This window comes from Daldinia decipiens, assembly GCF_022478715.1.
Source record: "Daldinia decipiens strain CBS 113046 unplaced genomic scaffold F4813scaffold_5, whole genome shotgun sequence".
NCBI classification, from domain to species: Eukaryota; Fungi; Ascomycota; class Sordariomycetes; order Xylariales; family Hypoxylaceae; genus Daldinia; species Daldinia decipiens.
In genome coordinates, this window is record NW_026054548.1 from 174,327 (window position 1) to 195,691 (window position 21,365).

General features: G+C 45.7%; 6 protein-coding genes and 1 non-coding gene across 7 annotated transcripts; 4 read left to right on the forward strand and 3 right to left on the reverse strand.

Moving 5' to 3' along the window:
- The first annotated feature begins 5,279 nt into the window (after positions 1–5,279).
- Positions 5,280–6,590, forward strand: F4813DRAFT_261891 (uncharacterized protein). Its single transcript, XM_049240258.1, has 3 exons — positions 5,280–5,589; positions 5,657–6,326; positions 6,388–6,590. Exons 1-3 carry the CDS (start codon positions 5,548–5,550, stop codon positions 6,486–6,488), a joined length of 813 nt encoding a protein of 270 aa, XP_049102678.1. The 5' UTR covers positions 5,280–5,547; the 3' UTR covers positions 6,489–6,590.
- A 2,672-nt stretch (positions 6,591–9,262) lies between these two features.
- F4813DRAFT_378979 (MFS general substrate transporter) lies at positions 9,263–11,025 on the forward strand (the record flags this gene model as incomplete). Its single annotated transcript, XM_049245393.1, has 2 exons — positions 9,263–9,835; positions 9,895–11,025. The coding sequence occupies 2 exons, from the start codon at positions 9,263–9,265 to the stop codon at positions 11,023–11,025; spliced, it is 1,704 nt and encodes a 567-aa protein (XP_049102679.1).
- Positions 11,026–12,363: 1,338 nt separating this feature from the next.
- F4813DRAFT_399996 (putative GMC oxidoreductase) lies at positions 12,364–13,992 on the reverse strand (the record flags this gene model as incomplete). The annotated part of the gene is made up of 2 exons (XM_049248224.1): positions 12,364–13,883; positions 13,920–13,992. 2 exons carry the CDS (start codon positions 13,990–13,992, stop codon positions 12,364–12,366), a joined length of 1,593 nt encoding a protein of 530 aa, XP_049102680.1.
- A 195-nt stretch (positions 13,993–14,187) lies between these two features.
- F4813DRAFT_386130 (uncharacterized protein) lies at positions 14,188–14,556 on the forward strand (the record flags this gene model as incomplete). Its single annotated transcript, XM_049246373.1, has 1 exon — positions 14,188–14,556. One exon carries the CDS (start codon positions 14,188–14,190, stop codon positions 14,554–14,556), a length of 369 nt encoding a protein of 122 aa, XP_049102681.1.
- Positions 14,557–17,258: 2,702 nt separating this feature from the next.
- On the reverse strand, positions 17,259–17,367 carry F4813DRAFT_t37. Its single transcript has one exon. It is a non-coding gene; the product is annotated as a tRNA-Thr (tRNA).
- Positions 17,368–17,994: 627 nt separating this feature from the next.
- F4813DRAFT_262022 (uncharacterized protein) lies at positions 17,995–18,902 on the forward strand. Its single transcript, XM_049240260.1, has one exon. The coding sequence runs from the start codon at positions 18,266–18,268 to the stop codon at positions 18,776–18,778; it is 513 nt and encodes a 170-aa protein (XP_049102682.1). The 5' UTR covers positions 17,995–18,265; the 3' UTR covers positions 18,779–18,902.
- A 26-nt stretch (positions 18,903–18,928) lies between these two features.
- On the reverse strand, positions 18,929–20,959 carry F4813DRAFT_348122 (uncharacterized protein). Its single transcript, XM_049242038.1, has 4 exons — positions 20,170–20,959; positions 20,072–20,120; positions 19,851–19,936; positions 18,929–19,795 (listed from the first exon to the last, which is right to left on the reverse strand). The coding sequence occupies exons 1-4, from the start codon at positions 20,863–20,865 to the stop codon at positions 19,028–19,030; spliced, it is 1,599 nt and encodes a 532-aa protein (XP_049102683.1). The 5' UTR covers positions 20,866–20,959; the 3' UTR covers positions 18,929–19,027.
- Positions 20,960–21,365: the final 406 nt, after the last annotated feature.

Sequence of the window (21,365 nt, forward strand, 5' to 3'; positions counted from 1 at the left end):
TCAATGAAACGGCACAACGCGCCATTGCGGCTCGGTGTTTAAACTGTGGCTAAGGAGCCTCTGATTCGTTAAAAAGGGGGTTAAGTTCTCACGTCCCAGCAACATATTAACATATTAACTAACATATTAACAAACTTGCCTTCCATAATAAGAACAACCAAAGCTATTCATAATAAGGCTTAGGGTGATTATATTTTTCTTCAAGCTTATTTACCCAAGTGTACAGCTAGCCTCACCTCATAACTTCGGAAATAAGACTGCTACTTTTCTTTTTTTTTCTTTTTTTTTCCTCCCTTCGTTCTCCTCTCCTCCTCTCATTCTCATTCTCATCTCACACCACCTTTAACACCGGCAAAGCTGGATACCCATTCGGTCCGCTGCTGAAAACATTGGATCGGGATCCGGCTATTTCAGCTATTACAAATTTTGCAAGTTCATATTATATGTGACCGTGTGTCATAAACCAATCAATAGCCATCCAGGGATCAATGGTAAGCTTCCCATTCGCCAGATAAACCGCACTGCTTCAGCTGCTAGGCAGTTCGACTGGTCGGAAGAAGCAAGGTGCTGTATAAGATAGTGTAGTCTCTTGCAAGGTCGTCAAAACTGAGGCAACTATCCGCGAACATGGAGCCTCTTCCTAGCACGTATCCACTGGATAATTCTCCACTCTGATCTGATAGTTACACTTCTTGTCCCTGCAATGCGACACCCGCTTCTGGGGAAGACATACCTCACACTCGGGGTCTGCCAGTTGCGGTGTTTGCTATTGGTGTGGGGGTGGGCTACTTAAACTGTCTTGTATGTCCTATTGCGAATCGGGATATGCAGTAAGCAGCCATCCACTGCGGCACTACCGCAGTGACACGTCGGGAGGGTATGTCAAGATTTCGGTACCTGGTTTGGGAAGCTATTTAGATGCATCTATTCGACCCTAAAAGGAGATAACGCACGATATTGACCCCAACAAAGTGACGACAGTGATTCTATCGTGATTAAAAAGCATCTCATCGCCCATATTGACCACTGATGCCAGATATGATCGTCGGTCACTGCATGAGCTCGTCTGCTCAAGGTACAAGGTAGTTTATGCACGGTGGCTGCAATCTGCCGCAGATGGCGCTGCCGTACATCAGAAACGACGAGGGTCGCCAAGCCTGGCGCTTTTACTTGGATCATAGTAGTACGGCACGGTGCCGCCTAAAAGCTTTGTCAGGTGAAGCAAGCGTAGACCTAAATTGCCTACCTGCCTAGCTTTACTCCTGTCAGGTGAAGTTAGCAACAATATTAGGAGGACTTATTACTTCAGGTGCCTAAATAGGGGAAGTTCACTACAGTGAGATGCTGTTAGGTTTTAAGAGGCAAATCGGACACGTGCCAGTCTGATATCATGGATATCTATCACATGCATCATCTAGCGAACTTCAACCGAGCAATAACAAGGAGATACTCAAACCCCCAAGAAGCACGGAATTCCTATAACCATGACATATCCCACACCTAACAATGTAACCACGCCCAAAGCTAAGCCGAAACTGACCACGAGATACGAAAGCAGCATTGGCACTAGTTGGGTTGTAAAATAGCCTAACTATCAAAGGCAAAGCCATACGATCCGAGCATGAGTGTGCATCAAAGTAAAGAGCCATAGGATTTTAGGCTCGCATTTTTGAGCCAGAAAGAATGAGGAGGGTCATAGTAGCAGCAAGGAATAGCCCAATGCGGGATTACTCGGTCGATAGCATTTTTTGCGAGGTAACAGGGGGAACATCTGTTCAAATCCATCGTATTGCCACTGTTCCTGTCCGGAAAACGAGCTTACCGGCGGGAAGATGGTTGGCTAATGAATTTACTGATACGGTATAACATAACCAAGATTACCTAATTAATTTTAGATCGCCCATAAATAGCGCTTGCTGCCGATGATCGTCTCATGGAAGTACTCATGAACAAAATTACCTATGTGTAGACATCGAGATCTTGGGAGACTAGTTTTATTTCGGTAGAAAACCTACTGTGCGTGCCGCGTTGGCAGGCAGCTAGTCTCTGCGATCGCATAACATTGATTAGACACAGTAATAGTCGGAGGATTAGACTAGGCCACACGGTTGGTCTCAGGCACCTCACTAAACTTGATTTCATTGCTTGGTTTCTTGTTGATAAGTGTGGCAGGGTAGTTAATCGAAGGCTATTGATTGGGAAGAGCCAATAACTGCAGAAAGACTTAAACATAACACTGTCTCATGTAGTAACTGCAACATTATATTGGTGCCAACGTACCTAATAATATACCTAACGTAGTCGTTTCGGTATTTATTACGCGAAAAAGCATGTTGGAACTATACCCTACACTAAATCCAACTTCCCAAGTTGTTAGTTCTTTGTTTCCGGAAATACAGCATGTTAGATGCTCCTATATTTAAAATAAACTACCAACACCGAAGCCGTATCATTGCCGAACTGTGAAAAACAGGTTTAGCAGTTCGGCAAATTCGTAACTGCGTGGCCTTTATTCGTTAACATCAGTTTAGTTAAAGACTCGCGCCCATTTAAGACAGACATACAGATACCTGCAAACACACTTATACTCTTATGCCTACCTAGGTACCTAACTATATAAGGAATATGAGATGTATTATAGGCGCATTATATTGGAATTCGTTTAGGGGAATAACTCCAAGTGGCGAAAGGTTACATATGATGGACTAACTGGAAACAATTATTATAATTTAGGCGTCCCAGTATATGCGCGAGCCCCGTCATCCTAAAGGGTCTTCGTTGATAGTATCGATAGTTTTAAGTGCGATACTTATTTTCTGTGAGACTATGATCGAGAATGGGCTTGGCCTTGTTACTGAAAACAACCCAAACAATAGATAGCGACACATATACATATCAACAAGCCTTCTAGAATATAGATATTAATGCTTAGAAAGGTATAGCATTATATTCAAATATGTCCACTTTACGCCAAGGAAACTCGCATTTGGAGTTATATATACCTACATATGTATTGAATCCCTTACCTGCATGCACTTGTCTAGACTCTTTGAGGCTTGTATGCCCCACTATCAATAAGTTGTGTTCCGGAACACCACAAACAAGCTCATTATTAGCCCGTTAAGAATAATATGCTAGGTTAGTCAAGAATAAGCCAAACGAATACCCAATACGTCTTGTTGTCTGTGTTGGAACTCTGACCTCACTACGTCTTCTTCAGCTATGTTTTCTAGACATGGGTTTCGCTTGTATAACTCTAGGTCACATCAATCTATAGTTAATTCTAAAAAGCTCTCGTAGACCATCTCCTTAAAAAAATTGCAAACTGAATGGCGTGTCGATCTATCACCCCCGGATCGAAGCAACTGAAGTGATTCGAATGCGTATACTGTTAAGCCTACAACGGCTCATTCTCGCAGTAGAATTACCCTCCGTCGATTAGGCCCAAATGGGAAGAAGTTAGGGAGCGAGCTCCTTGAGTCCGGCCTAATTTCAAGCAGTCGAAACATTCCAACAATTGCTGCCCAACGCTCGCTTCATATTTCCCACGGCGAAACCCTGTCGCTCTCCTATGCCTTAATATCGCCTGTAACTCCAATCTAGAGTATCGGAAAGAGGCCCAGATCTGGGGGTTGGTGTAATATGTTGTAGAACCAGAGCAGCTTATACGCTGAAAAAGTCTTGATAGTTTCACCGCAGAATGTGACTATTAAGTGGCTTGACTAAGGCTGTGCCATGTCGCTCTGTATGCTGCTTGCCCTTGACTACCTGTCTATTATACAGCGTTGTCAGGAAGTCTGGCTATTTGCCATGTCATAGAGCTATAAAAGAGGCAAGCCATGGCGACGATATGGAAATTGATGAAGGCGATCCATTCACCACAGTGGAATCTATCAATGAAGTTATTAAGATCCACCAGTTAAGGCTCACGGAATTCTTATTTTTGGGGTCCTCTTTACCTCCCGCCCTTGGCAAACGCCACAATGCACGCTAATATCCCTCGGACATGGCAATGCATGTGAGCAGAAGTCGTATAAGCAGGGCGATGCCGCAGTGTAGACAATGCAGGCTGCCGCAAATGAAGTTATCTGGAAGCTTTACCGCGATCTCGCGCATTGGTGCAAATTATTACATGAGATCAACGATATTGGTGCCTTTATTAAGTCGACGGTCGGGTCATGTTGGTGGGGGGCAATATGAGGCTCCGTTGATACATGGGAGGTATCTAGGCTTGTAACCTACATGTAGTTGAGAGGGTTGACATATTTAGAAGACTGACAGTATCGCAAGTGGCTGAAAACACTTACCCCCATATTTCTCTATTGATCGTGATGAATTGCATGTCTACATTAAAGCATTTAAAATGTTAGGACTCGGCCTGCTGTGGACAGGCAGCATTCAAGGTAACTTGGTGACGGACCTACGAAATAGCACCTATTATAAACGGTCATGGTAGTAAATGTATATGCAGTATAATGAAAAGTGATTGAATCGCATACGCTTCTACATACGTCTAATTAAGCTCACGGATCGCTGGATAACTTTTAAGGAACATTCAAGGAATAAATTCGGCCCTGGCTCCTGGGAGGTATCAACTCGGCCTTGGCACTTTCGGGTTATCTTGTCTCCTAGTAGGCCTAATAGCTTAAGAAGAGACACATGTATCGGCAAAAGAATACATACCTAACCTATTAACCAATTAAAATATGCGCATGACCAATCTCTGTCTCTCGAAGATAGCATGATTACATCGAAGCAATATGCAAAGAGCAATATGCAAAAAAGAGGATTTCCCCTGAATGATACCTTACTCTAATAGTACCTAAGGTCGACGATTATACAGTCCCTATAGTAATAATAACACCTAATTCACTGTGTCCATTAAGATAAGGCCGACGATAACGGCCGTTGGAAATGTGGCGAAAACATAACCATCGTCAATATTGTTCCAAACGTCTTAAAGAAACGGTTCTTCGGTGTTATTATCTCACTCAAGTCATATTCAATACATAGACCAGCTGAAAGACTTACCAAAGAAAAAAGAAACCCCATAAAAAAAACTCAGCTCATATCGTATGTATTATCAAAATTTTCTATATCACGCAAGGGGGAAAGTTATCTCGGAGCAAACCGGGTACGCTTAAGGAGTCAAGCGACAAACTCGCCTGATCTGGCGTGGTTATGTAACGGCTGAGCCTCTACGTACATCGTCGGCTTTCGTTCGGTAACGCGGTCGATCTACAACATCTGATTGCGCTAAGATCGCAGACCGACATTATCAGAGCCTCAAATTCGACTGGGTATACAAGCAAGGACCGTCGTCGCGTTGGCCTAGGCCGTAATTCGCCGTTTACATTGGCCGTCGTGGCCGCATTAGGTCCACCCACATCCCGAATATCCCAGCCAAGGGTCCCGAACAGCTTGATATAAATAGTCCTTCGGTCTTGGTAGTACGTGTCTAGGTTTTCCTTTGAGGCTACGACGACGTGCTTTTGTCTTTCTGTTGACCCTTACTACGTATCTTTGCTCTTGCCCATATCGCACGTCATGGCTCACTCCCATCTCTCGATAGATTCCCTCCCGAACGAGGTATGAGATCCCTTATAATCTGACATGACTTAGTCAACTTTGGAAAATATTAACACCCACCCGAAAGATCATTATCAATGTTCTGAGTAATTTCCCGACCCGCTCGCTGTTGCCCCTTGCTGCTGTCTGCCGCCGGTTCTATGGACTCGTTGGCCGAGTGCACTATACGCGCCTTGTGGAAACATCGAGGCTTGAGGATCACGAAGTGATTCTTGAAAGCTTCCACCCAAGCGAGAAGCTTAGTACGCCTTCGCTACACTGCGAATTCGAAGGGATGCATGGACTCGCCGAGGCCGGCGAAGTTGCTAACCTCGGAGAGCTCAACAACATATACGCGCGCTTTCGCCCATACCTCGACTCCGAAAAGGCAGCGGGACAGATTGTCCAGATGCCGTCGCACGAGATTTCCCTGGACTCTGGCGAACTATTCTCCCAACTATGCACAATAACCAACCTGGTTAAAGTGGGACCCCGACGCGGCTTGTTTTCCAGCTTTGCCAACATCACCGATAACGTGGTCCGTGTATGGCGTGACTGGTTGAACGAGGCAGCGAAGGCGGCAGTAAGGACGCAACAGCAAGCGGGTTCGGGCTCAGATGAACGGACCATCCTCTGGACAGATTCGTCAAAGACCGCCGGCATAAGATTCCGAGTTGTCGAGGACGAGAGCATACCAGCACCTGTCCTCTTCGGTCGAGATGATGAGCCTTCGGTTTCATATACATTAGAGTACCAAGGTATGTTAATCCAAAGAATTAATATTTAATCATTCATCACAAGCTTACAAAATCATCGCAGAGTTGCTTATAAGAGCAAACTGGCTACTTCTCAGCTTCGAGTCATCTGAAACTCGAGAAGAAACTCATGCAGGTAAAGCAGTCGTAATTGCATCCATGTGAAGAGCTACGGCCATTCAACATTGAGAGTATCCAAGATGAAAATATCAGGACTCGGTCATTATTTCAGATTCTTGCTACCGAACGAAAGTTGCTATCAACCTTAACAACCCAATAGCTAGTCCATCTATGGGCTGGCTACGAGACATGAGAGCCACATTCGCGGATCAAACCGTGATGCGACACAACCAACAAAGCTGTTGAGCATGTTCCGTCGGTGCGAAGGGGATAATGTTGGCCCAGTGGACCGAACCGTACCCGAGATGGAAATCAACCAACCAACGCGAGCTGCATTGGCTGATCCTGGCCGTGCTCAACACTCCCGACCATCCTTGGTTGGAGATCCACTACTTTTTAGATTGAAGAACATTGACTCACATATCTTGACATTTTAGGAGCCGTTTATTTTCCAGGTACCGGCACGGTTTACCAGCCCTGTAATAGCTTTCTACAATGCGCCATCCCGTCAGAACGACTGTTTCGGTCGATGGTTACGACGTTCGTTATGTAGAGCGCCACGAATTGCGGTACGGACTTTAATGAGATACGATATTTAATGTTATGGGTATAATACAGGGACATGAGGATTGACATGTGCCGGACCATGCGATTCGGCGATATGGTTTTGCCTTTAATGGTGTGCTTGGATTTTATATAAACCGCACATACATAGTTGGGGGTTCTATTTCGAAGATGAGCCTTATAGAATTAGAAATTGGCTATAGTAACTTAGAATTATAAATATTCCCATATACATATCCCCATTTCACGAGTCTAGCACGTTGAGACAATGGACTACCCTAAGAGTAGTACTGGCTTTGGGAATCGATTCATATTTGGTCATCGTACGAGAAAGTTGACGACAACTCGGGTATAATTAAGCCGGCATCGTTGAAAGACATCGAGATACGTATGCTACATTATCTACGGCTCTTTATCGGTGATATGTCACTTACAGCAACAGCAAGTCTCACCGCCAACTCTGCGGGCCGTGACGAGCGCGAGACGATATATGAGCAAATTCAAGACAAAGCCATGCATAAATGTACATTAGGTACCCAACCTACATATACATTTTACATGTGTAGATTCCAGCTAGTCCGGTTCACCTATCGGAGGCTCACCCTCGCCTCCCTACCCGGTTATGCCCGTTGCCGTCCGGTACTGGCTGCGTCGTTCCTGCATGGATCGCGGCCTAGGCGCATACCGAGTCTAGACCGAATCATACACTAGCGCACACATAGCCAGATGATATGTTCACTTATACATAAATACGTGCGTTAGCATCTGCTTCGAGGATTACCGGCCCTATCATTAATTCTCCGATCGTATGGGACGATGAGGTTCAACTGTGCTAGGGCCACTTTCACATGGAAGAAGACTTGATTTGGGTACGTGTACTTAGCATAGCATATGGCCATCTTACGACGGATGGCCTGTCAGATATGTACTCTGGCCCATAACGATAAGAAAGCGGACCAACAACTTAAACATGTTTTTGGTAGTTAAGTGTTTGCTCGTCCGGTTTGGAGTTGGACTTGCATTTACATAGCTGGCCGGTGTGGTAGGTAATCTCTCTTTGTTGATGCAGCGTGGGATGATCCGCGACGTACGCCCTGCGTCAGGCGAGTTTCACACTGGTCCGAGCGCTGATCGGGATGTGCCGAATCGCTCTGAGCTTTTTTTCTTCTTCTCTTCCTTTTCTTTATCTTGGTCCTTGATCTATTCTGTTGGTCCAGATCTAAACTGCAAGTAAAATATCATGTTGATCTGGCTAAGGGATTAAGAGGTATGTAAGTAACATTCTGTGATTCTTACTGAAAGACCTTTTCTTGCTGCTTGAAAATGACACTGTAGGTAAGATGTTGTGCAGAAGGAAAGATTCTGGCTTGGCAGACTTGGATCCTTTCACGCCGTTGACATCCTGGGATTCGCACTCTACATATCTCATAGATCCTAAGACTATCATAAGCCACTCACCTCGTGATCACAAGAACAATCGATGGATGACTCGGAGGGGGATCAGGAATGATGACAACAGGATCCTGTTCGGTTTAATCAAGTTATTATCAAGGGCTCACTTAACCACTTAACTCTGGGCTGTTTCGCTAGTGAGCCGGGCTCACCAAACCCGAGCCATATTCTGAGATACAGCAAATAATATCCTTGTTCACACTGACTAGCGTCCGCGATACCCATGAAGCTCTATGGCGATCTCACATAGCAAGTGTCCGTGCCACCCTGCCGGTAGATGAGGACTGAGTTTGGTTCCACGAGTATCTCTTTGGTAGTTGATCTTTACATTTGCAACACCAATGTGGTGTTTACTATCTTCAATATTGTATTAACATTTTATTACGCTTTCATTTCTTCGAAGTAGATCTTCGTGGGCCTGGTAGCCCTTTGTTACCTGTTATACCTCTTAATTACCCCCATCGATTAATTGCTGGTCGGGTTGAAAGTTTTAGTGAGGGGTCCGTCGTCAGAGGAGGGGCTAGATAGCAACAATCGCCGCTATGGGATCGTTAGGGCCGATGGTTGAGATATCAAATCCGCAGAAGAGTCTACTCGCAACATCAAAGCCGCCAATTAATTATGAGAAGACGCTCCCGCCTCTACCGCCGCCTTCGCCATTGCCCTTGCCCTCATATCGTAATGAGAAGACCGAGGGGTCAAATATTAATCGAGCATCAACAAATTCGAGCACGCTAGAATCGTTGCTGACGACGCTAGATGGGAATGGAAGTGATGGCAGGTTATCGTTAGGCCTTTCGTCGATGGGGGAGCGCCCTCCGAGGCCGATATTAAGGGATCTTAGGCCGGAGACCGCAGCCACTGCGGCAACTACAGAAACTGCGATGTCATATTCGACTACAGGGTCGAAACGGACTATTAAGTACGGTACAGGAAAACATGCGAACATCGAACTGTCTCCACAACCCAGTGAGGATCCCGATGATCCTTTGAATTGGCCGTTATGGAAGAAGCATCTGAATCTAGGAGCGTTGCTTTCTATGGTCGCACTAGTGGGAACGATGAAGACGGCTTATATTAGCGTAAACAGTGTTATTGCAATGGAGGAATTGGCCTCATATACGGCAGTGGTGGCCTTAACCGCCGCTCCATTAATGGTTTCTGCGATAACGGGGTTAGCTTCTTTAATAATATCGAGGATATGGGGCAAGAGGCCGGTATATTTGATTTCAATGGTGATGATATTTATAGGGACTGCTTGGAACACAAGAGTGAGGGGGGATCTGGCGCAGAATATGGCGGCGAGAATATTCCAGGGGTTGGGCTGGGGCGCCTTCGATACTCTGGTCCTTGGGTCGATATACGATACATATTTTGTTAGTAAAACTCCTATACGGTTTCCCTTCGGATTACATGTGCTAATTCGCCTGTTCAGGAGCATGAGAGGCAATCTAAGATTATCCTTTATTATGCTATCTCAGTCGCAACTATGCTGGGCTCTCCGCTCCTTGGCGGCATTATTGCTTCAGCTGGTCCTAGGGGATTCGAGTTGCAGTTCGAGATTATGAGCGCCTTCTTAACGCTCTCCATCTTATTGCTTGTGCTGGGCGCTCCAGAGACGATGTACGATCGTGCCACATTGGACGTCCAGATACCAACCATTCAACGTTCCCAGTCGCTCTGGCCGAACATAACATACACAAAAGAAGCTGCTATGAAGTACATTGCTAAGATGAAGCCTTGGTCATACCGGGCGAACGAAATCAACCTCCCACTAATATTGCAAGCCCCCCGAGCCATAATCGCACCGACGACCGCACTCCTTTTTGCTGTGACCCTTCTACCATATGCTGGTTTCTGGAGCATACTACACTCGCTTTCGATGCTCTTTTCCCCCCTTCCTTTCATGTTATCTTCGACGTCTATCGGATTCTTAATGACAGTCCCCTTTCTCCTTGCTACCCCTATAGCTGTTGCGCTTGCCTTTCCTTCAGTTATTAAGCGCTTTTCGCGAATTGTCCATCTCATAACGCTTGTTATTGGTACTACCTTTGCTTCAATTGGGATGTTAGGGTTTGGCCTCTACGTCTCTGGATCGATGGAAATGTCTGCAGATATCTCAGCAATGCCCTTCGCCATGCCATGGGGCTCTAGCTTAGATCAGGTCAGCCTCGCAGTAGTGTCCTTCCTTCTCGGACTCCTGGCGGCTGGGTCTCTGGCTCTGGACAGCACGTTCTGGCCCGTCATCCAGCGATCTACAGCTTTCACTTCGGCGAATCTTGGAGTTTGCCTGCGCAACACAGCGGATATGCACGGTAGTCTTACGTGTTTCCGCAATATTGTTGCAGGTGCCCTTATACTAGGCCTCCCTAATAGTGTTCTTTCGTGGGGTGATCTTAAGATGGCTACAATGGGTCTGGGAATCGCGCAGATCATTATAACGATAGCAGCATGCGGCGTGTATTGGTACTGGGATGAAAATGTGAGACGGCTCGATGGCCGGATAATGGGTCTTATTGATTTAGCGTTGTTGAGAGAAACGGCTAGCATTTTCGAGACGGATTAAGAGGTAGCTTAATACTTTGAAGTAGAAAAACAAAGCTTGGAGTTCAATATATTTACCTATTCTTTAAGCCTACCAAGACATTCATTATTAACTCAACATACAATGACAGATACTTGGAGTGACAAGTGAAGTGCCATCTATAATGTAAACTTGTTCCACATGAATTCTAGACTGACAACGTATAGTCAAGGATAAATGAGGCTAACTGGGATCCATTGACTGACTTGATCATAAGAATTACTCATACCATGCCGCTTCTGAATTGATTGCATTGTGCTCTCTTCATTATGAACATAGCGTATCTAGGGAATTGCTAGTATACTCAAGCCTGTTCCCTAGGTACCTATGTATGTATATAAGTGACTCATGTAACTGGGACGGAGCTATTTCGCACTTAAGTCGGGCATCGTGTAATAGAACACCTTAAGTATATCAGACTTGACTCCTCGTTCAGTCTAACCAAGACATTATGTTTGAATTATAGTCAACTATCATATAACACATGTCATCTTATAGTCTTCATATATCAAACAGCTGCATCATGGCCCAACACGATACAGATGTTATGGAAGTCATCTCGAGACGATCTATAACCTCTCCCGTTAGCCTGCTCTCGGCGCTCGTTAGGGGCAGACTGCCAGACCCACCGATGAAGTTGGGCCAGGATGTCATAATTGAAATCCCGCCCTCATCTACTAACCGAGGCTGATATTTTTAAACCCGGCTACCTACGAATGTCGGCGCAAGACGTAGCAACTCTCGTACGACCTGTCGAACTAGCAGTCGCGTCACAACATAAGTGCCTGGTAGTTGTATTCCTCTAGGCTATATTGCTATTGGGAAACCTAGTGAATCCCGCGCCGAATTCGGCCTATTAGCAGTCGTGGCCGAGCTACGTAGTAACGGATTTGGTCAGGACCTGCTCGTATTTGCTTAGCAGTGTTGCCTCAGTGAGTTAGGGGATTCTGGACTTGTCATCGCCCAAATTGACGTCCTATTTCCTGAACATTTCGAGTACCCATTCAAAATCCGCTTGAAAGAATGGTAGACGAAGTTAGGCTATCAGATCGTAAAGCGTCGAGACTTTTTGCTTGACTACCTCCAGTTGGCACCGCTGCTTACAAGGCCCACTGAATACTGCATGCTTGAAAAGAGCCCTCCTTAATCTCACATTATATGGTTATCGGCCATACTACGTGTTATTTGAATAGGAAGGGTTTGATAACAATGAGATATTGCACGAAAGAGCGTGTATGAAATAATGAGTGAAGAATACAGAGACATAGGGGAATAAAGCTAATTCCCAAAGGTCTCTCCACTTCATCCATATTTTTCACGTCAAGAATCTGCAAGAATCATGCTGGCAAGCTGCTCGGCCATGGCATACATCGTAGCTTGCAGGTGCCCGCCCAGGGGTACTGGAATGATACTTGCGTCGACAATCCTGAGTCCCGTGACGCCTAAGACTTTACCTTCCCCATCAACTACCGTGCCCATGGCCGCGGTACCGCCGGAATGTTGGTGCTGCTCTCCAATCCGCTGGAGTCTTTCTAGTATCTCTTCATCGCTTGTATCCACAATAAGCGGAGTTAACCCTTCCAGACCTTCTTGAACAGGTGGCGATTCACCCTCGATGATGGGCTTCAGATTTGCAGTTGCCGTTAGGAGCTTTATAGTTGTACGAACAGCATGAACAAGAGCATCACGATCCATCTGGGTCGAGAGATAATTTGGTTGCACGGATGGGAGGTCCGTCGGTGAGCTAGATCGAATTGTAACCTTGCCGCGGGATGTGGGAAGGAGTAGCATTGTTGAAGTAGAAATATGGCTACCATCAATGGGAATACCAGGAATGCCTGGTACAACATAAGCAGTAAGGACCTCGTAGACATTTTGCTTTTCCCAGCCTGGTTTAGTCTTATTCTGGTTCTTGGAGAGAATTTTCTCTGGGAGAGGCTGATTAGCAATCCAGTCCCACGGAAGCCCTTTTAGAAAGGCAGGATATGAAAAACCAGCGCTTCCAAAAGCGTACCCGAGCAAGGGGTTGCGCAAACGATAGGCGAGATGGATTGCATAGTGGTCATAGAGACTTTGACCAGCGTATGGAGATTCGTGTACTAGAGGAATGCCATGTTTGGCGAGGTCGGCTGATGGACCGATACCTGAGGGCATGAGAATTTTAGGAGTCTGATAAGAGCCAGCAGAGACGATGACCTGCTTTCGCGCCGTAACTTTGCGGCTGTCTACCAGTTCCACGCCAGTAGCTTTTTTGGTATCACCAAAAATGATTCTATATACGGGGGTATTGGTAAAGACCTTGACGTGGTTGAGTGGATAAACAACGTTGGACGGCTGTCGCATGCCCTTTTTGCTGCAGTTCTCGTGCATTTCGTTCACACCGGTACTGGCGCCATTCTTTCTGTGAACATTGTGGGAGACTCCAAGCTCGGCCCATGCGTTCTTAACGATTTCTCGAAGAGGGTATTTACGTTGTCCCTCTTCGGCGGCGGCAATTGAAGTGACGTACATAGACCCGTTGAAGCCATGCTCTTGAGGGTCTGCATTAGAGTCATAGAAGTTCTCCGACTTTACAAACCAAAGATTGAGGCCTTCGTAACTCCAGCACTTGTCCCCAGCCACTTCAGCCCATTCGTCGTAGTCGGCAGCATCTCCTCGAAGCCAACCGCCAAAGTTGATGGCAGTCCCTCCGCCCAGAGCCTTACCGGCGCTGAGGCGGTGCACGCGGTCAGCTGTAGTGGGTACGGGCTCACTTGTATAAGCGTAGTCAAGTTCGTCGCCTTGGAGCGACAGACCACTTAAGAAGAATTCAGCAGCCGGGTTATTGGTTTCATCGGGCCCTGCTTATAGCAAAATAACATCCCTGCCGTTCTGACTGAGACGTGAGGCCACGACACATCCAGTGAGGCCACCGCCCACGACAATGTAATCGGCAATCAAGTTGGCCATATTAGAGATATATGTTGTGGGTAGAAACGGGCTAATTTCAGGATGTTTAGAGACGTCAGAGTTAGGGATTGGAAGAAGTATATAATTGGTTATGGGAATATGTTGATGTAATGAAATAGTGAAACAAAGAATGGGCTGCTCGTTGCATATACTTGTTGCGCTTTACAGCTCTACGGTAAGCTATTGGTCTCCTACATGGCTATCTTGAACTCGGTAGCTAAGAGTTTCACAGCTACTATCGACGGGAAACTAGGTAAACATCAAAATCTTGGGTCTCATGGCCGACCTATCCTGGATCATCCAGGGTTCCTGGTCTACGAAAGGGTGAGCAGTGGGACAGACCAGACCGCATCACCAATAGACATACCTAACGATATACTCTCCTATACTAAGCTCGCCGTCAATGTCCTTAGTCCCATCGGCTTCGGGCTTGTGAAATCATCGATCCTCGTCTTCTACGATGGAATCTTTCATAATATTCGCCTTTTCCAATGGGCCGCCTATGCCATGATTGGACTTCTCGGCGCATGGTCTATATCCTTCTTCGCTAATCTATTCATGTGAGTAATACCGTTTTCTTTCTTTTCCCCTTTTAGCCTATCTTCAGTGTCAATATTTCTTAATCAAGATGGACGAGGAGTCAGTGCTCCTGAGACATGTTTGACATTCTTAAAACCATTTGATAGAAAAGCAATTGCTGACTTTTGTTATAGCTGTTATCCTATCACACCGTTGATAGAACCATATTATAACAATAAATGCGTCGATGAAGCCGCCGTGTTTCTTTCCACCCTCGTCACTGATATGATATTTGATATTCTCATCCTAGCTATGCCTATTCCCATTGTCTTACGTGTAAACCTGCCTTGGAGGGATAGGCTCGGAGTACTTGGAATGTTGCTGCTGGGTGCAATGCAAGTATTTGTTTCCCAATAATCCCGAAGAACACTAGTCGCTAATAAGTCCTTTTAGCGTTGTCGCCGTCAGCATTTCTTGGCTTGTCCAGTCATTGGAAGTGAATTCGCTGTATCTTATCTTCCCTAACGATGACACATGTACGTATCTACGAGAACATATTGCAACGTCCGGCTACTAAAACATCTTTATAACTAGACTACATATCGCCTATCTTCTTCTGGGCCAACATTGAATTATCTATTGCTGTAGTAACAGCTTGTCTTCCAATACTTAAACCAGTATTGGCTTATTTATTCCCTCCTCCTCCAGCGAAGACGCAACCGTCATCAACTACTTGGCTCGTTTATGTTTTGGCAGGTCGTTTATATAATATAGGGCGATGTAGATTTTAGTCGTAATATACTATGTCCTAATCATAGGGACTAGGTTAAGCTAAGACAGTGATATGCTACCTAACGGGGCCGTGACAGTTAGTTTATACATGCTTAATATAGGTAGGTATCAGACGTGGCATTGCTATTAATAGATGTCGTTCGGACCCCACGATACTCGTGCTAACGACACAGCTCGCACTCTTGATTTAACAGTTAGGAAACCCAGGCTTCAGAGAAATTGAACGGCCCAGCAGTATACAATTCTAGTCCAAAACCAGCTGCCGACCGGGTTTGGCAAATCTGGCGAGCAAAGGAGCTTGCAAACGTCTTTGAAGATTGTTTCTTGTCAGATTGAAACGTGTAGATCGCGCGGTACTTATTATTCTCTCTATGCCTTAAGATAGAATGGAGCTTAGCGGCCCTTCAGCGTCCACATGTCTCAGCTACATTGTCCACTTCTACTATGTAAGAGACCCGGTGTACATTCCGCATAGGTGGTTAACCGTATGCGGTATATGCAGTGATTATACCTAGAAATACCAGCCCGGTTTTTGGGTACGTGATATAAGTGCCTCTATGGAACGTTCGAAAGCAAGGAGGTAATGTAGTATAGGTTCCCTTGCAGTATGTACAACCAACCGTCATGGTTGGTTGGTTGGCTGGTATATTTAATGCCGGGGCGAGGGGGAAGGGCTAGCCCTCGCAGACCTCCCTAGGGGTATGCGGCGTACAGAGCTATTTAAAGACTAATATACACTATATATATCTATATACACTATATTGGCTTTGTTATATCCTGCAAATATAACCTTAAAAAGCACACATGATAATGTTCCAACCGTTTCCGTCGGCTCCTCCGGGTGAGCTCGTATTCGGTGCAATATTGGTTTTCGGGGGTCGTCTACTGAGGCGCCGTTGGTCCGCTTTTTAAGCCGTTCTATATCACGCCTTCGTAAGTGTGAGGTCTGTCCTAGCCGTAGACCAACCGTCACGGGTAAGATGGGATAGAACAATAAGCACCATCCGATCGTAACCCACTACAAAATAGTGTACCCTCGAGAACGTTTTTCAAAGTCATGTACACTACCGTCTGTCAGAGCTATGTATTAAGTTTGCTAGTCATTTCTCGTGGGTTTTCTTGGAGAAGCCAATGAAGAAAGGCCAAGTATTGTGGAACGCTTGGGTAGAGTCACAGACCACTGAACCCATGGGCCATCAAATATAACAATCCAGGCCCTATGTTTAACATATTCTATATAGATGGAGTCGAAGATGGCAAATATATCAGTTCTAACACCTTTCGAAACAATGCTTAAGTCTATTCCGAGGCTGATCGTAGAGTCGTGGGCGTCTCTTGGGTTATTGAAACAATCGACCTAAGATGCAGCGGTGACGACAACAAAACAAGAGTTAGGGTGAAAGGGAAGGTTGAGAGAGCATGTAAGACTTTACGTCGATGAGTGCAGAGGCATGTGACTGTTTAATGCTATCTGTGTATGAACATAATCGCAGCCTGCCTGTGCACCTCTGCTAGGATGGTAAACTTTTATGACCTCCACTGACTCTAGTATGCCCCATAGGGTGGTTAATAGGGGATTTTTATAAGAATCTTTAGGTGTTTACTTATTGATCTTTCTTTGGTCTCGTATTCTGAAGATACCAAGCCTCGCACAAGCCACTGACATAGGCTACTGCATATGTATAAGACATGATTTGAATACCTAGGTCAAAAAATATACCCAGTACCCGTCACCACAGTATGGGGCAGTGGATGCCACTAAAGGTTACTACTTCTTATGTATCCTGGCCTGTTTGGCAAGGGTATACGTATGTATGATAAGAATATCGCGTTATTATGCTTGAACCCTGGAAATTGGCAAAATCCCTAGGTAATTGAAACAGATAAAATAAAATCTAGTGATGGTCTAGGTTAGAAAATGGATTATAATACAAAGATCGAAGAAAAAAAAAACCTGCCCCCACACCGGATTGAACGATGGACCTCTCCATTTCGATGGACAGTAGATCATACAAGATGATTACATGATACGAGTGGAACGCTCTACCACTGAGCTATAGGGGCTTTAGATTGCTGAACATTCCTAAATAATTCACCTTATATTTTAGGGTACGGCGAGTATCCGCCAAACCATTCTAATTTAGCGTAGTTTGATACCTCCGAACAGTGCGTTTCCCCCCCACTATCTTAGCACCTAAGAAACCTCGTCTAAAATTCAGAGTCCAATGGAACGTCCATATCGCAATTCAATTCGATTCTACGTAAATGTATCGCTATGACCTATGGGGAGTATTCGACAAGACCAGTCTATCACCAAAATAAACTAGGCAATCGTATGATTCTGCCTCTTAGAAACCTGACTAAAGGTCGTCAACCGTGTACTCCTATAGACCAAACGGTACGTGCGTAGCAGCTAAGCCTGCTAAGTAGTGGGAAATTGACATCATCGCCACTAAGCTGTGCTTCTTTACAATGGAAGTGGAGTGTTTTGCGCTTTCCTTGCAGATCGCTATCTCCGGGTTTTCAACTCCTGCCGGCATGGGGTCTGGGAGTTCATCGGGGGGGAGTCGCGGATTCAACTGCGCAGCTGCTTATCCTTCGTGCCGGTTACTAGATCTGGTTAGTGTCGCGAGGTACGTACCTTCGATATAGATTCAGCTATGATACAAGTAAACATTTACTGACGTTCTACTAGCATTATAGGAGAGACGTTATGTATAAAAACCAGCTTTCCGACTTATTTTTCGTCTTCCTCTTAATGATACACTCGCTGCCAAATTCTCAAGATATAACCTCCGTCTGGTTCTTATCAACACCGAACAGTGCATAACTACCTCTCAGCCTTGGAACGGCCTGTAATCACTACGTATATTATATCCCCTGCCAACTATATTTCGCTTCAGGACACCCCGTCGCAGCCAAGGTAAAATCACGTCGAAGTCCAGCATTAAAAAAACTCATCATGATTTTAAACGGCACCTCATCATCCGACGTCCGCGTGGTCGTCACGGCCCACGACGAAGAGGGAATCTCCATCTTCCAATCGGACAGAACACAACAACCCTTCATGCCTTTTGGTCCAGGAGGAAGTTCTTTCTCGACCTTTGACACTCGTTCTTCACTGCCTATAAATAATCAGGATGAACCACAAGACCTCCAGAACATGATGCCCCGTCCCGAGCCGGCCGGTGTCACATTCTGCATAGCCAATATGGCGCCCCAACACAGCTCACCAATGCACCGCACTCTAAGTTTAGACTACTGCGCCGTGCTGTCGGGCGAGATTGTGCTTGAGCTGGATGGTGGCGAGGAGAAGACTATTAAGGCGGGCGAGGTGGTCGTGCAGCAGGGTGTCAACCACGTGTGGCACAACCGCACGGATGAGGTCTGTAAAATTGTATTCGTCATGGTGGGAGCGGAAACGGTTAAACTTGCGAACGGACAGGAGCTGGGGAACATTTTGAACGGGAAATAGTTCTAATGCCTGTTAGACTTTCGATATGAGCGTGTTTGTGTTTGGTTAGTTAAGGGGTCTGGCTGGTGGTATGGATAGAAGTTAGAACCCTAGGTAGGGTATTCGGACGGGGGTTTGGGTATGCTCTATTAAATTAGAATGCTTTTTACGTATACATATATGCTAGAAATGTAACCATGTGATTGTCATTGCCCCTTTTCAGTGTGCCCCTGAATACCGCCGATTATATTAACCAGCCTGGCATTCAAGTCATATAATGCTTAGAGAACCAAGATGTGACTTCATTCCGGTGTACTGTCTAATCCGCCCAAATACTATTTGCCCCTTATGCTTTTGCTCTGGCGTCGTCGCGAATTGTTCCCCTTTGAGGATCTTGATAGGCCAGAGTAGAAGGTATCCCCCTATTCCTCGACAACGTGGAGGTCCCACTTTATGATCATCATGTAAGCGTCCCAAGTTGTCGATATCGCCAAAGCTTTGAGGCACGGTTGAAAGGATTTCATCAGCTAGCACCCGTATCGTTCCGGTGGATTGGTCAATCAAAAATCGTAGAATATCATTTGCTACATCATCTGGGCTGAGGGTTTCCATTGCAGCTTCTAGGCACTTCAAAATCTGCTGGTGAGCAATTATTCGCGCTGCACGATGATAATTCCACTCATAAGAAATCCAGAGATCGGGGTGGAGTTGAACAGTGCTGGTCAGGGGTTGTATGCAAGGAGAGAAAGGGGGCAGGTCGGACACGTTTAAGACCTTGTAGGACCATTCGGGCTTCTGACGCCAACTGGCCACCTCATCGTCAAGCTTCATTAACTCGTATACCATGTCCAAGATCTCAGATATCGACGAGCTACCGTCAGCTAGGGCATCTTGTAATGCCCTCGCCCGCTCGCATGTCTTGCTAATGCAAAGAGAGTCTTTCTCTAGGCGAACAAAAGGCATGTCGTCATTCAATTGGCCAATCCAATGGTCTGACTCGTCGAGTGGGTTCATATTGAAAGCTAACCGCTGCTTTTGCTGCAACTCGTAAATATCTCATTCCCTCCTCGCAGGGGGAGGGGGTTGAACCTACAATTCTGTGGTGAGCAAGCCTAAATAGACTCCAGCCCCGAGGGCTGTAAATCTGATCCGATCCTCGCAGCCTTAGGATCTGTGCCACTATAATAATAGAGTTAACAATTGCTTCTGATGGAGAGCATATAGGAGTTAGACAGGTCTCAGGATTAAGGGTAGCTTAGTAAGGAAATCTTGGCATCGTAAAAGGGGGTGCAGGAGACTCTTAATTCTACATACTTCCCTGAGCATGAGCTCCCCTCATTGAGGGATCATCGATAAAGAAAGCCTAAGGACTCAGCATATGCACATGAGGGTTAAATGGCGCCCATAAATACCTCAAAGATATCCAACATAACCACTGCCATAAGATCGTAGTCATCAGGGATCTTGCCCACCGGTTTTAACGATTCTCCCAGTGCTGAAAGCGATAACCCGTAGCAATGGAATGCCTTGGCTTCTAGGGCGCTGCTATTTTCTGCCTTTGACAGATCAGCGAATGCCGCAGCCCGAACGGCCCAGCGTAGAGCGAAGCGACCTTCCACATTCACGTCTTTGAACAGAGATGGAAGGTGTTCAAGAAAGCCGGGTGATGATGTCTCATTGCATGGATATAAGACATATTTATCCATAAACCGATTGATAGCGTCGTCTTCGGGAGTAGGGCGCAAATGATCCGGGATTGCATTCGTCCACGGAAATCGCCCCGGTAACTTCAGTTCGGCAGCCTCTTCCGCTGTAAGATCAGATGGATCGATAAATATTGTAGACGATTTGGGCCGATACAACCCGTTTTCGATAGATTGGCTCCTCCGTCTAGGACTCCGCGAGCCCGTCGTAGCGGGTGATATTGCCATAGCATTAGCACGTTCGATGACTTTCTTCGTCTCGTGACGAAATACTATGCTTGCATCATCGCGATATCCTTCGCACACCTCATTGCGGTTTACGCAACGCCGACATGCAGGACGTCCTTCGTCGCATTTGACTCGCCTTTGGCGGCATCTCAAGCACCCACGGCTAATATGAGACATTATACCTTTTTCAAATGGAACTACAAGAGAGTTCTATTCCAAATTTGAGTTGGCGATATGCCGTAGGCTTGGTGTCAAGTTGCTTTGGTTTAGCAATGGATACTTGTAACGGAGATACCATCCTGTCAGCATTCTTGTATTCAAAGACCGAAATAGGGGCAAGCAATCCTAGTCCCTCACGTGACAGCCTAAGGTATCATCAGGTCGTCTTCCCACGCCGCTAATGTTTTATTTTTTATTTTTTAACAGCCATGGAACGCTCCGTTTCATCCGCCTCTATTTTAACTAATATCGACTCCGCTAATTGGCCAAGCTTCTCCTGTGTTTGCGGGTTCTACTCACTACACTAGAGCCCTTTGCCACCGTTGTGAGAACAAATATGGAGCAGTGTGTACAAAGAAACAATAACCATGCCACTCGAGGAAGTGACATGTCTATTTAAGCTTTATAATATCTATTACTCAAATGATATCAGTCCATGCCCGCCTAAAGTAGGTCGT

What these genes read in the sequence shown, in the direction of transcription:
- F4813DRAFT_348122 (XM_049242038.1), bottom strand. Translation starts at nt 20,865, where the DNA reads ATGTCTCATATTAGCCGTGGGTGCTTGAGATGCCGCCAAAGGCGAGTC. An exon ending in TTATGTTGGATATCTTTGAG is followed by an intron (nt 20,121 to 20,169) that starts GTATTTATGGGC and finishes CTGAGTCCTTAG; the next exon opens with GCTTTCTTTATCGATGATCC. An exon ending in GGGAGCTCATGCTCAGGGAA is followed by an intron (nt 19,937 to 20,071) that starts GTATGTAGAATT and finishes CTATTATTATAG; the next exon opens with TGGCACAGATCCTAAGGCTG.
- F4813DRAFT_261891 (XM_049240258.1), top strand. Translation starts at nt 5,548, where the DNA reads ATGGCTCACTCCCATCTCTCGATAGATTCCCTCCCGAACGAG. An exon ending in TAGATTCCCTCCCGAACGAG is followed by an intron (nt 5,590 to 5,656) that starts GTATGAGATCCC and finishes CCCACCCGAAAG; the next exon opens with ATCATTATCAATGTTCTGAG. An exon ending in ATATACATTAGAGTACCAAG is followed by an intron (nt 6,327 to 6,387) that starts GTATGTTAATCC and finishes AAATCATCGCAG; the next exon opens with AGTTGCTTATAAGAGCAAAC.
- F4813DRAFT_262022 (XM_049240260.1), top strand. Translation starts at nt 18,266, where the DNA reads ATGATTTTAAACGGCACCTCATCATCCGACGTCCGCGTGGTCGTCACG.